The sequence below is a fragment of the Schistocerca gregaria genome, chromosome 1, assembly GCF_023897955.1.
Source record: "Schistocerca gregaria isolate iqSchGreg1 chromosome 1, iqSchGreg1.2, whole genome shotgun sequence".
NCBI classification, from domain to species: Eukaryota; Metazoa; Arthropoda; class Insecta; order Orthoptera; family Acrididae; genus Schistocerca; species Schistocerca gregaria.
In genome coordinates this window covers 1,059,505,088-1,059,525,516 of record NC_064920.1, presented here as the reverse complement: position 1 = coordinate 1,059,525,516, position 20,429 = coordinate 1,059,505,088, and the positions used below count along the sequence as shown (strand labels likewise).

General features: G+C 42.0%; 1 protein-coding gene across 1 annotated transcript in view; it reads left to right on the top strand.

Annotated features, from left to right (window-relative positions):
* Positions 1-20,429, top strand: part of LOC126281201 (deoxynucleotidyltransferase terminal-interacting protein 1) — a 120,143-nt gene that overhangs the window by 29,980 nt on the left and 69,734 nt on the right. The window contains exons 2-4 of the mRNA XM_049979940.1: positions 2,416-2,631; positions 3,210-3,428; positions 13,551-13,762. Of these exons, the coding sequence (XP_049835897.1) occupies positions 2,416-2,631; positions 3,210-3,428; positions 13,551-13,762 (647 nt within the window). The remainder of the gene's footprint in view (positions 1-2,415; positions 2,632-3,209; positions 3,429-13,550; positions 13,763-20,429) is intronic.

Genomic DNA, 20,429 nt, shown 5'->3' with positions numbered 1-20,429 from the left:
CCGATTTTACGTAAGACCAGAATTTCCATGTGTTTTCAGCAAGATATTTTGCTAAGGTATGACGGTGGTAGTGGTTGTATGCTTCACGCCTCGCTCTTTTTTCAGCAGCACGAATCTCTACTAACTTTTGCCTGTCCTCATTCTCCCGATCTTTCTTGTACCACGAGTGCAACTGTCTTTGCTTCCTGAGGATTCTCCAAATTGCGCTGTTAAACCACAGTGGGTCTTTTCCACCTGTAACCCACTTTTTTGGCACATGCTTCTCCAATTCGTGTTTACAATGTGTTTAAAGTTTGCCCATAATTCTTCCACGTCTTATCATACTGGAAGTAAATGAAGTCGATTCATTTACTAAGTGGGATGCTAACAACTGCTTATCTGCTCTTTCCAGTAAGAATACTCTCCTAGCCTTCTTGACCGACTTTTCAACTTTTGTAACCATAGTCGTAATGGAACATCATGATCACTAATCCCTGTCTCAACACTGACACCGTCAGTGAGGTCTGGTCTGTTCATACCTACCAGATCTAAAATATTTCCATTACGCGTTGGCTGTAGATTTAGCTGCTCAAGACAGTTTTTGGATAGTGTGTTCAAAAGTAATTCACACGACGGCTTGTCTGTACCACCTGTAATGAATGCATAGACGTCCTAGTCTATACTAGGTAGGTATAAGTCGCCTCCGACTAACATAACATGATCCGGGTACTTCTGCGATACAGAGTATAGACTCCCTTTGAATGATTCTAGAACTGTCATGGTGGAACCTGCTGGCCGGTAATAACACCCAACAATTAACTTTATTTCTTCTAGCCCTGTTAAACGTGTCCAGATAACTTCACAATCACACTCTACTTCGACCTCGGTAGACACGGTATTTTTGTCAACTGCAATGAAGACACCACCTCCTGTGGTGTCTAATCTGTCTTTCCGATACACGTTCCAACTTCCTATCTCACGATTCAGCCAGGTCTCAGTCCCGAGAATAATTTGCACACCACATGCTTCCCGGAGGGCAGTAAATTCAGGAACTTTATTCTGAACACTCTGAAAATTTACTGCTAATATCTTGATAGCAGAAGTGTCTTTACACTGAGCGCGTCCTGATTTCCCTGCCTGCATGTCGACTGGTGAGCGTTCATCAGGACACCTCGCACTACTGCCTAGCCTAAAAAAAAAAACCATGTGCATACCACAAGTACTCTGCTACCTGCACGCCACCCCTGACCTATCTAGGGGTGTTCTACAATTCCCCACCTAATAGCGCAAGTCTATAAATCTGCAGCCAAGACCGTCACAGAGTCGACGTAGCCTCTGGTTGAGACCCTCCAGTCAGCTCCAAACCAAAGGACCTCGATCCACTGTGGGAATGAATATTATCGGGGATAGTCTGCAACCCTGTCTCACTCCCTTCCCAACCACTGCTTCCCTTTCATGTCCCTCGACTCTTATAACTGCCATCTGGTTTCTGTACAAATTGTAAATAGCCTTTCGCTCCCTGTATTTTACCCCTGCCACCTTCAGAATTTGAAAGAGAGTATTCCAGTCAACATTGTCAAAAGCTTTCTCTAAGTCTACAGGTGCTAGAAACGTAGGTTTGCCTTTCCTTAATCTATCATCTAAGATAAGTCGTAGGGTCAATATTGCCTCACGTGTTCCAATATTTCTACAGAATCCGAACTGATCTTCCCCGAGATCTGTAAAGAATTGGCGTTAGTATTTTGCAGCCGTGAGTTATTAAACTGATAGTTCGGTAATTTTCACGTCTGTCACTTCTACACAATCAGCACATTATTTCTAAATTATGATTTACCTCAGAAAATTATGCTTGGCACTTAAGTGGGAGTTGCAGAGTGGACATGTAGATGTAGACATTAATGAGTGGGAATGCGCAAAATATTTTAAGACTTTTTTGTTGTTGCAAAACTCACACCAACAGGGGTGGCACAGGAGTCAGATATTATCCAGTCCTTCCCCAAACCAAGCGATTACTCCTTCTCTAATGACCTCATTGCTGACAGCAGGTTAAACCCTTAATCATCATTCAATCTCTCTCTCTCTCTCTCTCTCTCTCTCTCTCTCTCTCTCTCTCTCTCTCGCACGTGCTTACAGTTTTATATTCAACAGAAACTGGCGTTGTTGTTTTCTATTGTTCCTCCTTCCTTCATAGTAAGAGAATTTTGTAATTGCTGAACATTTCATGTATATTACTAATTTTAACATAATTGTTTATTAACTGGAAATCATTATTTCCAGATAATGCAATATTGAACTTCTTCATTTGTACTGTATTATATAAGGCTGATAATATGGTCATGCTCATAGCGCTAAGTACTTTCATATCTGTAAAGCACGTGTGCACCGTTGATTGAAACATGTTGCTTTATTTATAATTTATTTATTTTTGTTTACCAGAGAAACACCTTCAATATGCGCCAGGTGATACTTTCAAACTTGTCAAATAGCCAGATGGGGTCACGTTTAACGTTTCGACCACATACACATCTACCAATGAATAGAATACGCGGGCGATGCATCACAAGTGCTGCCAAATCACTGGATATACTCCGACTGAACATTCAGGCAGCTGTCAACAAAGAGCTTGATCTTGTAATAAAGAAGTACCTGGAGGTGAGCAGTTAAGTAATTACAATGTCTTTCTCTCCCTTTTCTGTCCTCCCGTACTGTCCCACTCCACCTCCTCCACCTCTCCCTAACTTCGTCTTCTCCCTCTTTATCCTTCCCTCTTATACCTGTCCTTCCCTCTCCCCCTTTGTGTCTCCCCTATGTCTTGCTCTTTTCCATCAACTGTCTCTCCCCACTCTGTTTGAAAATTACTGGATCTCTTAACATTAATTAGTATTGCTGTTCACTGTTACCAGTACTTTCATATTACAGTGCTTAAGTAAACTTTGACAGTATTGTTAATGAAAATTCTAGTTCCTTAGAATAACTGGAATAAAATGAAACTGTTAAAGCATCAAATCTTATTTCGTAGTGTGTACACATGAGGCTAAAGGTAGACAGCAGTATAACTTGGGCTCTGGGGGGAGGTTATTGCTAATACTTTTTTTAAAGTGATTTGCCCACCTTTTGTAACTGATGTAGATTTTTTTTCTTGTCCATATGGTTTTGATGTTTAACACTGTTCTCATTTTATCTTTGCAAGGCGTTGTGCATATCATTAACATCCTTGTTAATATTCACAGAAGTTCTTCCAGCCTGCTGTGGACAATATTCGTAACAACCTGGGTGCAGGCTCTGTAACAGAAGATCACATCCGTGAAGTATGCCGTCAGATTTTGGAAGATGCGAAGCAAATGTATTGTAGTGGTCCACAATCTAGGGGTAGTTCGCCATCAAATGAACTTAGTGATTCAGAAACTGGCAGCATCAGCGATCATAGGTTTGGTAGGCCTGCAACAAGGGTAAGTGTGTGGACCAAAGTGCACTTACAGTGTCAGCAGCTCTTACATGGCATACTGATGTTGGCAATTTCTTGAGGTTTTTCATAGCCAGTTGACTGATAATACATAATAGGCAATGAGAATCACTAATTTAATGTATCTTTGGGTGGAAGACAGGAATTGATTACATTTGTTTTCAGTAAAGAGAGTATAAGAATAATTTAGCTGTTCTGGTTACTGTGAATTTTAAGATTGTTTACTGTATTTGATTTTTACTGTGTTTAGTCTTTTGTACATTTCTCAGAAGTATCAGGAATTTTTGTGATATTGTTTCATGCTCTTCAACTCAGTTACTTTAATTTGCAGGGGGAAGTTGTAGAATGGTGTTTATAACAAAGTTTTAATGCTAGAGAAAGATTCTGTAATAAGTAATCTCTGCCTACGGAATTAGTTCTGAGAAAAGTCCAAAGTGATGGTGTTTCATGTTATTGCAGAAAATGGTTCTATGGTTGCCACTGCAGCGTACAACAGATGAATTGGGTTGTCAGAAGCAGGCTGAATTATGTTTTAAAAATAACGTAATTGTGGCTGAAGAAGTGTAGTAGCTCCTTCATTTCTGAAGAGTTAAATTTGTTGAAGCACATTCTTCAACTGGTGCAGTTTTTGTTGTGAAGTGTGTTATGTCTTGTATAACTAATGGCGACTTACTTGGGGGATGAGGGGTAAATGTGGTAGCAAAAGAGTGTTTGGCGGGGATGAAAGAGAAAGCAATATTTCTTAGAAGTTGTTCCACAAAGAATCAACTATGTGCTTATAATATACTTAAGAAATATTTGGTGTGAGGAACAATTGTGATATCTGATTATTTCCTGTCATATAATTGATTATCAGATGAAGACTACATCTACTTGTCTGTGAACAACAAAATACACTTTGAAGATCCAATTACAGGTGCGCACACAAAGAACTTTTTTGGTTCTTATTTTTTGAGTACATGAGCAGGAATAGGTGATTCAATGGGAACAACTTAATTATTAAATTTTTGGAAGCAGTGATCGGAATTTATAATCCAGAATAATTTCGTTGTTTTTAAGTACAACTTCAATTACAGTAGTACCTTTTTGTGTCAATTTGTTGATATTAACAATAATGTATATCACCTTTTGTGATATAGTTGATTACTTTTGGGACTTAATAGTGCAGCTTAGTCATGGTTATCACTAGTGTGGCATTTGGTTGAAAAGTGACAGTTCATAGGGACATACTGACCTATATTGTAACCTGAAGCCTAGATTAGGCTGGTACGTGGCAGTTTGGTTGTAAGTTGGTCAACCTAGTGAATGTGAATTGAAGAAAACTAGACTTGCTGACAGAGTGACTTATAGCGAAGCTCAAGACCTAGGTGAGGATGAAATTTGACAACTTGGCTTTGAGTTCCAGAAGGTATTTTTTCAGTCTGCAGTAGACCCCCCTGCAGGTCTGGGGTATTCCTGCCTGTTGTACAAGGCGACTAAAGGGAGTTTCACATGTTTAGGCCTTTATATGATGGTCCCCTGTAGGGTTTGACCTCCACTCTTCAAAATTTTCCCAAAGTTAGCAAGCCAATTGGGGAAGGGCATCTTACAAGGTGCATCTTGTCCATCGTGCATTGAGATCTTTAGCCCACTTTCTTGTTGTCGCATTGCAGTCCTGCCCATTCTCCATCTCTTGGGCGAAGACACCTTCCTGGGTGCATTTTCCACCATGCACTATGCAGTGTTGATTTCTGTGTCAACGATGACCATGGACTTCTCTGCACCTGATATCCAGCATGATAGTCAGTCCATTGTGGTGGGGCCGCCATGTACCCTGTTGATTGTAGCCCCTCGGCCACACAGGGATCGCTCTGCTGATGCCTGGGCCGTTAACTCCCCACGTATGCCAAGGGGTAGATGCCCATCCCCCTGGGGCATCAGGACTCCCGGCAACAGCCATCGTGCCAGATGGCCTTTGCTGCGGCTGGGTGGCACCCGTGAGGAGGTCCCCTGATCGGAGAGGGTGGCATCAGGGAACATGACATTTGATGAAGCATAGTCCATCATCTCTTGAGGGGTGGTGAAACAGCAGCAGTCTCTAAGCGATCACGAGCTCAATTCAACACACAGAAGTACGACCCCAAATCGTTCCTCTCCCTGGCCACAACATGGGAGGAACATCAGGCTGAGGATGGCAGCGGATATTATTTGCCCCCGTTACCTTGTATGTTCGAGAGCTGATGAAAAATCTTTCATGATGATGAAGTCTCAGTTTTTTGTTGAGCATTTAAAGGACAAGTTCGGGAAGGTGGAGGGTTTGTCCAAAATGAGATCTGGGTCAGTCTTGATCAAAACAGCTTCCTGTGCCCAGTCTCGGGAGTTACTCGCTTGTGACAAGCTGGGGGATGTTCCTGTAACCATCACGCCCCATAAGAGCTTAAATATGGTCCAGGGTATCATATTTCTCAGAGACCTTCTTTTGCAGTTCGACGATGATCTGCACGCCAATTTAGAGCAGCGAGGTGTACATTTTGTCCGACGTGTCCACCGGGGTCCGATGGATAATCAGGTAAGCTGGAGAAGCACAAGTCTTTTTCGGCCTCTCTCACTAGGAAGGGGTCCCATGGGTCACTCAGTTCCCAGGTTTTTGCCAGTGGGAAAGATGACACCCACCAGTGGCTTCACACTCATCCTCAGTCCAGGAGACTGAGCCAGTGAAGTCCTCCCAGCCAGGAAAACCCAAGGAGCAGCAAGAGACATCCAAAAAGCAGATGCACCCACACCACCGCTACCTACGAGCTCTGCATCTGAGGATGAGGTAGAGATTCTGGCGTCCGCTGAGGTCTTGGATCTCACCAGACCCTCAGACACAATGGATACAGACTGCTCAAGCAAAACGTCGGTGGCAGAAGATGACTCTGAGTCGTAAACTGCCTCACTGAATGTTCCATGCCTTCCCAGTCTCACGATGACGTCATCCTCCAGTGGGATTGTGGTGGTTTTTTTCCACCACCTGGCTGAGCTACGGCAACTGTTAAGCTTTACACCTGCTATCTGCATTGCCCTCCAGGAAACCTGTTTCCCGGCAATGCGGATCCTTGCCCTCTGCGGCTATAAGGGATATTACAGGAACCGTAGTGACTCTAATCAAGTGTTAGGTGAAGTTTGCGTTTATGTTCGAAACTCGGTCTGTAGTGACACTGTGCCCCTTCAAACCCCTCCTGAAGCTGTGGCTGTCAGAATAAGGACAACACAGGAAATAACTGTCTGCAATGTATATCTTCCTCCAGATGGTGCAGTACCCCTGAATGTATTAGCTGCACTGATTAATCAACTCCCTAAACCTTTCCTACTTTTGGGAGATTTTAATGGCCATACCCCTTGTGGGGTTACACCGTGCTTACTGGCCAAAGCAGAGATGTCGAAACTTTAGTGCCTCAGTTTGACCTCTCCCTCTTAAATACTGGGGCCACCACACATTTCAGTGTGGCCCATGGTAGTTACTCGGCCATTGATTTATCAATTTGCAGCCCAGGACTTCTCCCATCTAGACACTGGAGAGCACATAACAACCTGTGTGGTAGTGACCACTTCCCCATCTTCCTTTGACTGCCCCAACGTCAAGCCCACGGACACCTGCCCAGATGGGCTTCAAACAAGGTGGACTGGGAAACTTTCACCTCTGCTGTCATTGTTGAGTCTGTCCCGCACAATAACATCGATGTCATGGTTGAGCAGGTGACTACAACAATTGTTTCTGTGGCAGAAAACACGACCTTTGCTCTTTAGGGTGCCCCCGGTGTAAGGCTGTGCCTTGGTGGTCGCTGGAAGTCGCTGAAGCAACTAAGGAACATCGGCGAGCTCTGCAGTGGCATAAGCGGCACTCTTCCCTGGAGCACCTCATAGCCTTTAAATGGCTCCGTGCCCGTGTTCACCAACATATCAAACAACAGAAGTAGGAGAGTTGGGAGAGAGAAGTCTTGACCTTTGGGTGCCATATGTTACCTTCCCAAGTGTGGGCAAAGATCAAATGAATTTTCGGGTACCAGACCCCAACAGGTGTTCCTGGTGTTACCATAGGTGGCACGTTATTTACCGACGCAAACGTGATTGCCGAGGACTTTGCTGAGCACTTTGCTCGAACCTCTGCATCGGAGAATTACCCCCCAATGCTCGAACCTCTGAATCAGAGAATTACCCCCCAACCTTTCGCACTCTCAAATGGCGGCTGGAAGGGAATGTCCTGTCATTCACTACATGCCACAGTGAATCCTATAACGCCTCATTTACAGAGTGGGAGCTCCTCAGTGCCCTTGCACATTGCCCCGGCACAGCTCCTGGACCCGGGTGCCTATTCTGTATCTTTTCGCCATTGTGCCGATCTTTTCAGTACTCAAGAGCACCGAATGGTCTAGTACTCAAATTAGAGCCCTTGCGTTATTCAGTATGCATTTCGGAAGTGATACCGTTCGGGTCTAGAGAACCAAAGCGCTGTTGCCCATTCACGTCGCGCAAGCCAATCAAAAGCAGGCAGCCACAGATCCGCGCATGTGCACTGCAGTGCACACAGCGCCTCGAACACAAAGTGGCTAGCAGACGACAAAGGCGCGCTATTCTTCGAAGTACTGAAAATTGCATTTACGTTGCCATAACGCATGACGCCACATTCCATTGAGCCAACGTGCCCGCCTTCATCGCTCTTGCCTCCTCCTTAACTGTATCAGGTGCAGTATATCCATTTCCATGATTCTCAGCTGAAATGCAGAGAAATTTTTACAGTTTCCCTGTCCGCATGTTTCCATGCATGAATAATGATGACAGCGTATTTGACTGTATTCTGCCGCATTATGTCATCTTATTCTCATTCACACTGACATTGTTTTTTGGATTTTACGTTTCGGGAAATGAGTTAGGAATAGCGTGTAGTACCTCATTGTACTAATATACCTATAAAAACACCCAAAAAATTGATTCTGAGAGTTTCATAGAATAAGAAGATAAACAGAATGTGGTTATAACTCGCTCCTTGAGATCCAAATGATTAAGTAGCCCACTTCCCTATATGATACGACAACGATTTGGGTCTTAAAAACAAAATTGAAAAAACACCTTTTTGATAGCTCGTGCAGTTTGTCGAAGTTTATGACATTCAGCTCATAAATGAAACTGTTTCGTATATGGTGCTACAATCTAAAAATATTATGACGGAGATCGTTCATCTCTCTCTACTGTTGTTGAGGATTCGATCACAGATAAATACTTGTGACAAGCAAGATTTCTTGACTGCTGCTAGTTACATTCCCAGTAATTTATGTTGTGCTCTTAGATTCCTGTCTAACTGCATACTCGGAAATCACTACATATTCCGAAAAAATTGTGAATTATTCCTTACAAGAAAAAATATAAAGATCACTGTCAGTTGTTTCAGTCACGGCAATTTCATCTCCAGCAATTTCATATTTTGTTTTTTAAACATACAGAAATCATGAAATCATTACTGAGGAAGTGCGCTCTTACATGTAATAACGAATACTGCAGAAAAATCTTAACTTACACGAATAACAATCTCTCAGAATGTGTTGCATATATGAAGAGGAAAAAAACTTTTTGCAACCACCCATGCACGAACCTGTGTTCTTTCATTTCACATTACCGCGCGCTAACCACTTGGCCACTCTAAACAACGTAAACAAAGCGGTAAATTTTTCTACTAGCGGAATGTAGGCTGACTCCATTGTCAAACGGCGGTGCGTAAGTCATAAATGCGTGATTGTTTCGAAGATTTCCAATATCAGGCTTCACATGATAGCTTTCTTTTGTTACTTGCAAGTTATAAATACGTTTCGATAATTAATAACTATACCATTTGTGGGAAAAAGTACACAAAATCACTAGTAACGTCAGTTCACACTCATGTAATATACGTAAGCACAACCGATGTCTTGTTATTTAATGATCTTTAAACTCTTTATTTGCATAAAAATAACATGTATTTTGAGAGAATATCGACCAAAAACTTTTTTTTGTGTAATCATTCACAGTAACAACCTACCCTAACCATATTTCTAACAAAGGATAATAGTCTATTATGTGAACTCACTTTCCTACTGGATGCGTCCTCTGGTGATTCTTTAGTAACACAATCACTAAATCCAAAGCTAAAACCACTAAATAATAACAAATTATAGGTGTACGTAAATCACAGCTCACCGATCAACAGGGCCACACCGAAATCCAAAACCTCTTGGTACAATTTTCGTAAAATCCGTGGGAGGACCATTCGGTAACAGGTCTCAGAAACTTACTGAATAGGATATTTCAGTAAAGAACCGAAAACGACATCACTACGAAGACAAACCTACTACACCGATTGGTATGAATGATACAGATTAGGGGCCCTGATCGGATCCACAGCCAGATGATTAAACATCTCTCATCTGACTACAGGCGACATATCCTCATCCTCTTCAACCAGATCTGGTGCAATGGCATCTTTCCATCACAATGGCAGGAGGGCACCATCATTCCAGTGCTCAAACCTGGTAAAAACCCACTTTATGTGGAAAGCTATCAGTCCATCACCCTCACCAACGTTCTCTGTAAACTGCTGAAATGTATGGTGTGTCAGCAGTTGAGTTGGCCAGAGTCGCTCTACCACTGATAAGCTTGTGTCCCTTGAGTCTGCCATCCGAACAGCCTTTTCCAGATGCCAGCTTCTGGTTGCCATCTTTTTTGACTTGTGTAAAGCATACCACACGACCTGGTGACATCATATGCTTGCCATATTGTCAGAGTGGGGTCTCCTGGGCCTGCCCCCGATTTTTATCTAAAACTTACTGTCGCTCCGTACTTTCTGTGTTCAAGTTGGTGCTTCCCATAGTTCCATCCATATCCAGAAGAATGGAGCCCCGCACGGCTCCGTATTGAGTATCTCTCTATTTTTAGTGGCCATTAACGGTCTAGCATCAGCTGTTGGGCCCTCCTTCTCACCTTCTCTGTGTGCAGACGACTTCTGCATTTCGTACTGCTGCTCCAGTACTGGTGTTGCTGAGCATCGCCTACAGGGAGCCATCCACAAGGTACAGTCATGGACTCTAGCCCATGGCTTCCAGTTTTCCACCATGAAGACATGTACAGTGCATTTCTGTCGGTGTCATATTGTTCATCCGGAACCAGCACTTTACCTTAATGATGATCCACTCACTGTAATGGAAACAACATATCGATTCTTAGGTCTGGTTTTCGATGCTCGTTTGACTTGGCTTCCTCATCTTCTCCAGCTTAAATGGAACTGTTGGCAGCACCTCAATGCCCTCCACTGCTTGAGCAACACCAACTGTGGTGCAGATCGCTCCATGCTGTTGCAACTCTACAGAGTCCTTGTTCAATCCTGCCTTGACTAAATAAGTGTGATTTATGGTTCAGCAGCGCCCTCAGCATTGCGTTTGCTGGACCCATTGCGCCATTGCGGAGTTCAACTAGCGACAGGGGTTTTTATGATGAGTCTGGTGACAAGCATACTGGTGGAGGCTGGAGTCCCTTCATTGAAGACCAAACGTGCACAACTGCTCGCCAGTTACGTTGTACACATTCATAACTCTACTGAACATCCTAATCACCATCTTCTTTTCCCAACCACTTCGGTTCACCTCTCGCATAGGCGACCCAGGTCAGGGCTAATGATTGTGGTTCACGTGCAATCGCTTCTGTCTGAACTGGATTCCTTCCCTTCACCACCTCTTCGAGATCCATTCATGTTCACCTCCATGGTGTAGCTCTAGGCCAAAGCTTAGCCTGGACCATTCGCATGGCCCCAAGGACTCCGTTAACACTGTGGCTCTCTGCTGTCATTTCCTCTCGATTCTTGAAGTATTCCAGGGCTCTGAGGTGGTTTACACCAATGGTTCAATGGTTGATGGTAATGTTGTCTTCGCCTTTGTCCACAGAATTCGTTGCCAGATAGCTACAGTGCACTCACTGTAGAGCTGGCCGCCATATCTCTTGTGCTTCAGCATATCTGTTCATGCCCCGAGGAATCGTTTCTTCTGTGTACTGACTCCTTGAGCAGCCTACAAACTATCGACCAGTGTTACCCACGCCATCCTTTGGTGGCGTCCATCCAGGAGTCTATCTATGCCCTGTATGCCCTGGACCAGTCGGACCAGTCCCGTCATTTGGTGGTGTTGGTGTGGGTTCCAGGACACATCGGCATCCCAGGCAATGAACTTGCCGACAGGCTGGCTAAACAGGCTATGCGGAAATCGCTTCTGGAAATGGGCATCTGTGAACCTGACCTGCGTTCTGACTTACGCCACAGGGTTTTTCAGCTTTGGGAGACAGAATGGCTAAACAGTGTGCACAACAAACTGCGTGTCGTTAAGGAGACTAGGAATGTGTGGAAGCCTTCCATGCGGGTCTCGCGCAGGGAATCAGTTGTCCTCTGCCGGCTTCGCTTTGGCCACGCTTGGGCAACCCATGGCTACATCTTACCCCGTGAAGACCTGCCTCAGTGTCGGTGTGGCGCCCGGTTGACAGTGGCCCATATTTTGGTGCACTGTACCACTTTGACTCCCCAGTGATGAAATCTTGGGTTACCGGACTCCTTGCCGCTCATTTTATTTGACAACGCCTCATTGGCTGATTTAGTTTTACGTTTTATTCGTGGGGGTGGGTTTTATCATTTGGTCTAAGTTTTAGTGCATGTCCTTTGTCTCTCTGTGCCCTCCACCCTAGTGCTTTTAGGGTGGAGGTTTTAATGTGTTGCAGAGTGGCTGGCTTTTCCTTTTTATTCTCGTGACCGGCCAGCCACTGTAATCTGCTTTCTTGTTTTACCTTCTTCAATTTCTAGCATCTCTCTGTTGTTTTCTTGTCCTCTTTTGTTCCTTCTAGTGTTTGTTGCCTTTCCTTTGTTGTTGTGGATTTTCATTTCTTTCCATTTCGTGTTACATGTCTCATCTGTTTTATTCTCACACTTGTGGCATTGTTTTATTAGGAACAAGGGACCAATGACCTCATAGTTTGGTCCCATGCCCCCTCTTTTAAACCAACCAACCGGTATGAAACTTCCTGGCAGACCAAAACTGTGTGCCGCCCCGGGACTCAAACCCGTGATTTTTGCCTTTTGTGGGTAAGTGCTCTGGTTTCAAGTTGGTGAACCCAACTAGATTTGCTGACTGACTGACCTGTAGTGTCTTGAGCTCTAGGTTAAGTTGAAATGTGCCGCTTGGTTTAGAGTTGGTGAATCCAACGAATATGGATGGAAAAAATAGGATATGTTGGAATGTGACAGTTTGTTGGTGAGTTAGCAAAGCCAGTGAATCTCAACACAAAAGTATGGTTGCTGCAATAGATTGATGAGTAGCATAACCTCAGATACACATACTCCTTTGCAATAACCTACTTCTATCTTTTATTACCAGTTTTGCCAAAAAGCCTGACGATTTACTTAAATTCTGTCTTGTGAAACAAAATACAAGCAAAACTTTATTTATGACGAGCATTCTGATTGGCTACTGACAACTGACTCCTGACTTGTCGTATGCAGTTTCTTGGTTACCTCAAATATACACATCAAAAAAAGTTTTGCATCAAGGCGGTTCTCAGAAATCCTGAAGATGTTGACTGTGGATATTGTAACACACACACATTCCTTTGACTGTTCAGAGGTGTCACTAAACCCGCCCAAAGATGTAAGCATTCATGCATGAGCAGCACCTATTAGATGGAGGGGGTCCGACAGCCTATCAGTTCCAGTCATTCCACAAGGAAGGAGGTACAGGGCTTGTGTTGTCTGTAGTTCAACCATGCTTAGACGGTCAATGGTCAATACTGCGGTTTGATCGCGTCTGCATTGTTACTTTGTGCCAAGAAGGGCTTTCAACAAGGGAAGTGTCCAGGCGTCTTGGAGTGAACCGAAACGATGTTGTTCAGACATGGAGGAGATACAGAGAGACATGAATTGTTGGTGACATGCCTCCCTCAGGCTGCTACCTCTGGGTTATAGCTCAGAGGATAATTAATATCCTTAATGTCAGAGTAACAATGTTGCTTAGTCATAAGAAGGCTTGTTGTGATCTCCATCTTTTGAGATGTTTGAAATCTTAAATTTGTCATTGTTTTTGTTTTGCAGAGTCCACTGTTGAGAAGAAGAAAGGAATCTGATACAGATTCAGAGACAAGTCAGTCTGCTCGTAGAAAGAGGAGTAAGACAAGGCTTCCAAGTGGGCTCTGTGATCGGACTATACCTATAAAAATACCAAAAAGTGATTCTAGTCGTTCCGAGGGCTCAAAACTAGACCCATCTCGAATACTTAAAGAAACACTGTTTGTGATGGGTGCTAGGTAAGTAATACTTAAATTTCTAATCCGCTTACTTTGGAGACATAAATAAATACTTGTGATGTGTGCTAAAGATGGAAAAATAAATAAAAAAGTGCAAGTGATATACTACAGAGAGTTCTGGTAAACATTGGCGTCTTTTACAGAATGTGTGAGGCCTGTTTCTCAGATAGAGAGGTCCATATTGGCAGTTTTATACATTCATATTTGTTGCTCTTTATTCTTTACAGTAGCCAAAGTGGGAAAGCAACAACAATTGCTTACGTCTGAAAAATTTTATTGTATCACAGTCTCCGTCGCACCTAATGCTGTTAGACTGGTTTTGATACCTTTATGCCATCTTCTTACTGCCTACCAGTGTGATGTCACCAACTAACATGTATATATGTAGACTGAAGCCATGAAGGAAAATTTGTACCAAGGCCAGGATTTGAACCCGAGTCTCCTGCTTATTAGGCAAATACACTAACCCCTATGCCACCCTGGCACAATGGCTTTACACAACTACACAGACTATTCCAGCACACCTCCCTCCTTAATCCAAAATCCCATTCATGCTTCAGGCCACTTGATCTTCCCCCTAAACTCGAACAGCATTGCAGTGGCACTCCAGTTGTATGCGAATAGCAGCTCAGCATCGAACGAAAAGGGGTATTCTGACTGAAACTAGGGCACAGATGCTTTTAATCAGATGGAACTATATGGTTTCAGAAATCTTGGATTGAGGACAGAGAGATTTGCTAGGGCAGTCCGTGCAGTTGTGCAAAGCCTCTGTGTTAGCGTGGCTTAGTGGTTAGTGCATTTGCCTAGTCAGCAGGAGATGCAGGTTCAAATCCCAGCCTTGTTGCAATTTTAATTTGCTACTTCAGTCTGGATATATACAGCATAGATTTTTGAGACTTGAAAAGGTCTCTGGAACTGCATAGTTTCATTTCATTAAAAGCACCTATGGCTGAGTTTTAGGCAGATTCCCTGTTTTGTTCGATACTGAGGCGCCATCCCAATACAGCTGCAGAACCTCAGCAATGCTGTTAGAGTTGAGTGGGAATGCCAAGTGCACTGAGATGTGAATGGGAATTTGATTTGTGGGGGGTAGTCTGTGCAGTTGTGAAAAGCTACTGTGCCAGGGTAGCATAGTGGTTAGCGCATTTGCCTAATGAGCAGGAGACACGGGTTCAAATCCTGGCCTTGATAGAAATTTTCATTCATTGCTTCAGTCTGCGTAGTAAATCATAGATGTTAAAGTGTCAGGATTGGCGAGGAAGGGAAAGCAGTGGGCACGTGTTGAGGCGAGGAAGTTAAATATTTTATAAGGGCATGGTGATTTAATGCAGTAAACAAAAAAAAGCAGGCCTAGAGAAGCTGCCAAAACTGAATGGGCTGCTGCCCAAGAGAGCAGGAGAGGAGAGTGTCTAGTCTGGTCAGAAGCTGCGAGCAGAAGAGGGCGGACGGCGTGTCTGCTCCTGGCAGCTGGCCGCTGTTCCACCCCCATGTGACCGCCTCCAACCCTCCCTATTGGACAGCCAAGTTGTAGACGCGCAGTTTGTTAGTGTACCTCGTCAGCAACATGGGAGTTTAGCTGCTGATGGTTCAACACGTGAGTTTCAATGTGGTTCTGTCCAGTTTTGTGCAATGTGACGGATATGCTGCAACTAGCAGCCAGCTAGAAGGCATTGAGAACATAAAGGGAAAAATAAAATAAAATTTTTATACTATTAAATCCATTCGGTAATGGGCCTTACTGTACGTAGATGTTTGAGACTTGAAAAGGTCTCTAGAGCCATATACTTCCATTTGGTCAACAACTAACATCACTGGCTTCAATACTTTGTCACTGTCATCGTTACTTAGAAGCCTAGCAATGTGACAATAGGCAACACTGTTTATGAATGCTCATCTATGTAGAAAAATGTCATTCATTCCTGTTTATGCTGTTATATTTTATGCATTTTCACTGGTTTACATTTTTCTGTAACTAGTTGGTGTTACCAATACATTTTAAATATTGAAATGAAAGTTTTGTTATTTTCATATTAAAGAATATACTAACATCCAAAATGTAGCAGGTAAGGGTTTGTATGGCATTTACTACAGGGATGGGAAGCTGTTCTTTTAGCCAGGATGGCACATCTCCCCCCACCCTGGCATTTTGGGTGATCGTAGAGATCAGAGTCCTGTCAAGAAGTTGGCAGTAGCTGAATTGGACTCTGTTATTAACAAGAGGACTTTCAGTGGACTATCAGAGATGAGTATGTACCCACATCCTGCTAGTGCATTCTGTCATTAACCTCTCTTGGACTGTAGTGCTGGGAGTAGTGGTGAGTCAGGACAGCATGGGTGGTATTGAACTGTGAACTTCCATGTACAAATGCCAGCTGACAAAAGAGTTATAACTACCCAGCAAATACTGGCCAGATGATGGACACACATAAATAGCACCTTAGTGATTGTTTTGCAGAAGCTGCTGCTGCTGCTGCTGCTGCTGCTGTTGTTACTGGTGTGTCATATCAGAAGGTACGGCAACATTGGTTTGTGTCAGTATGCTGCATTGCCATCATGATACGGACAGTGTCAGTGGTAGAGTCATATCAACAGCCTTGAGTAAGCTGCAATAATAGGCATGAAAAGTGTGTCATACTTTTGTTTTACTACTTTATTATTTTGGGGCGTCATTGAATGGCACACGTGCCAAAACCAGACTAGCCGTGTGAAGTAATGGAATGATAATATGATTGCAGCTGTGATATAATAAAATTATTCTATATTTTCACTGAAGATCATCTTCACATCTTTGAGAAGCATCTAGTGTATCCTTATAAATGTTCATATTGCTCACACATTATTGGTATTATGTCGTCTTTGACGTGTCTCCTGCTTGCAATACTTTGGATTTCTTCTGAAGTGTGTGCAGATATGCCCAGCAGAGCCAAGCTTACTCAGGAAGATACAATTTCAGATCAGACAGAACTGCTGATTGTTGTGATTAGCAGTGTAGGTATTTTTATCAATGTGGTCTTTGATATGAAAATTATCCGTATGCATCTTTTCAAATGCTTCAGCATGTCTGTTTTGTGTCACCACTCCTTACTTTACAAGACAGGTTACTTCCAATTGACAGAAGAGATGTCACAGGATGCTAGGTTTCATTTTAAGGTACCGTTGAAGTGCTGGAATTGCTTGCCAACTTTCATCTTTGAGTTTATTGTGAATACTTAACTAGCTGGTTACTTAATTGTGTACTCATCCATAAATTATTTTATAATTATGTTAGAAATGTCGCCTTAATACAGCATACATTCAATCTGACTATGTACTGTGGGACACAGTGACTTGAAGATAACAATAATAATGTTCGCTGTGCAACCATGTTGACAGCACGGCAGTGCAACTGACAGTACTGCGTGGGCAGCCGTGACTTCCCCTTAATCGAGCGGGCAGCTCTCTGCTTTGGCAGTGGCTCTCTCGTGGCAAAGGGCAGGCTGCCCTGTCCCGTGATTGAACAGCGGACCCCGTACTGGATTTCAGGACGTCGCTCTGGTTGTCGCACGCATACGGTGTAGTCAGTGATACTGAGACAAGAATATTTTAGTACACAAGTGGCTGATTTCATTCAAACTCCAGACTGCATTTATTTAGGGCTTAAAGTATGTATACTAGGCATTTCTGTGGTCGTAAGTGAGAAAAGGCTTCTGTCTTTCTGCCAGCACATTACATCATTGGCTGTTGCTATACCGACCCATCTGGCTCCCTCCGTGTTGCAATGCCTGTCAGCCGTATTTTGCTTTGAAGTACATAAAACTCTTGCCTGCCTGTGGCTGGCTCTGTTGCAACTCACTTCCACTCTGGCATATCTTTTGACTGAATACTGTTTGTGACATTTGACTGCTTTATTTCTTTGTTGATAGTCCTTGGCGTCCACGTACTGCATTGTTATAATGGCTGTTAAATGGGGAGGTGGAAGTTAAACACTAACTACTGTGTAAATGATGTAGCTGCCAGTTGCACAATTGCGTTTCACAGTCCTTTACTTTCATTGTTCACAACCCCCCAATATCACACAATTATATGGCCAGTTCACTATTGGTAAATGTTGATAAGCCTCATTAATAGGTTGCAGGCAACGTCAGCATACTGCTACAATAGTTTGCTGTTGAACATCTATGAGCCATAAAAACATAACCACAGAGTTCGCAGTTCTTGCAGAATAATACGATACATTTGACACTATTTTTCAAACTAAATTAACCAGACATTGTTATTAATTGTTCTAACACATGGCTTATTTGTGTTACACTTATTCCACTGTTAAGTTGATGCATTGTTGTTAATCTAACCAATACATTTTTCACATCTGAAAATCAGCCATGGACAGACTGTATCGGGACCAAAAATCGCTCGTTTATATATGCTCACAATAATAGGCACTGAAAATATACATTGTTTAGTGTTTAAGTTACAGAAATTACAATTAAAACATAACTCATTCAATTAACTGAATACATCAAAAAATTCCTTCTACCTCAAGGATTAGGCCGAATTATTTTTCTACATAATTAAATTAATAGATATAGTTATACAAACAATACTTTGACAAACCTGGTTTATTATTTTGGAATTAATTAAGGGCTGGCTTTGCTAATATGTTCTGAAATAAAGCCAAATAAATGCTTTAAGAATCCTAATAGTTCTTCTTCCAGTTGTTTCTAATTAGCACAGAATTTATATTTATAAGTCAACAATAGAATCTAAGTCATGAAACAATTGTTGATTTCACCCTCTAATGATCTGTGGCAAAAGATATTAACTAGGAATGGTCAAAGTAAATTAGAAAATTAATTACATACGTAAAACTAAGCACAAAATGAGACCTGGTGCTACATTCCTTAAGACCGAGGACCAACCTTTCTCTTTCATGGAAGGGCAGATTATACTCGTACATTTTAACGGTAATTAGGCAAAACTGAAAATACAATGAATTTAAGGAAGCAGATGGCAAAACAAGAAAGGAAGTAGAGAGAGACCCCAGCTTGCTTCGTCACATTACCCCCTCATTGAATTGATCAGATAGATATGGCAATTAGCTAACTGGACAATTCAATGACCAGAAGTGACCCCAGAAAGTGGGTTTAACATTCTACACACAAAAAAATATTGCATAAGAAATTTCCTTATCAGAAATTACGGTACATATCTTTTTCAAGTTTCTACGTATAAGAACTGGCCATATAAAAAATCTCCAAACAAACTATTTTCATATAGTGTATTGTACAGTGGCACAAAAATCCACAAATTATATTTTTAATAAAAATAGGCATGTTCATCATGAGTGATGTCCTTTTTGGATGAACAAAGATTATATTCTAAGATACGTATCACTTTATAAAAGTCCTGTCTTGCTTCAATGAATAAATGATCATAGGATGTGGAAAGTTAAATTGCATTGCACCTTGCAGTTCATTTTCAGACAGAAAATTTCACTTTTTCAATGTTTAGTATTTTGCACAAGCACTTGCACTCTTTTAATGAGCCTTAACACATTTTCTTGCCAAGTCATCTGTGCCTTCAATAGGTCTAAATGGCAGTTATAAACGGAACATACTGCTGTCTGTTCCCTTGGAGGCGGTTCTCCTCCACCCCAGTATGTGAAAAAATTAGACAAAATACCCTACTTTAGTACACTCACTTTTGTCTCTAACTAAGTATAAGAAAAAATGTTTCACACTACTGGCAAATAGTAGTCATTACTTTATAAATAAGTACATTACACAATCCTCAAAACATTACAATAATTAGCAATAAAATTGACTAAAGTACGAAAGGTGAGGACTAGTAAAAATTTAAAATCAAGTGCAAATTACACTACAAAACATTACTCTAGGTCATAACTCTATCTCAAACTGGTTAAACTTAAAAGATTTGGATTTCTTTTCCATTTGCAAATTCACTAAAATGCCAAGTCCAAGTTTGAAATTCACACCATCCATGGACTCATATCACCTTAATGTCCAAAATATATACAGTACCTCTAGCAAAAACTCAAGATGTGCAGTAGCATAGATTTACTAATCATTACATTATGAAAACAGAATAGAGCCATCATCACAGAACTTAATTACTACTCAAATCAAAATTAAGGGGATGAAAGTTGTACCAAATCATTGCCCTACTTCTCCACTCAACTCTGAGTACTGCTCTCATTCAACCAGAAAATTAAATCCTTACAAATTCACAAAATGTTAGCAAATAGTTGACCTGACAGGGTATTCACATCACTCCAGCACCACAACTGTCAGTTAATCAGCAAAAGTATTGTTCTTCATTCCAGTATTACCACTTTAAGCTCGTAATTCCTCAGAACAAAAATAGAAGCTTTCAGAGATAGATCTGATAATGCAGCATTATACGACTTGTACCTCACTAAAGTATTGCTCTTTCTGTTAAGCTCTCATTCCCAGTTCCCAGTTGCAGTGTCATGAATTGCACAATATACACAGTACCAGTGTCGCCTAGTTCAAAAATTGATCATCAATATAGTTACACCACATTTGTTTGTATACAGTTATCTTTTTCATTAGTCAGTCATGTCTGTCAGCTCCATTATTTTACTTACATTTCTTACCTCATTGGGTAGTGGAGCGCGTTCAAAAAAAAAAAAAAAAAGAAAAAGAAA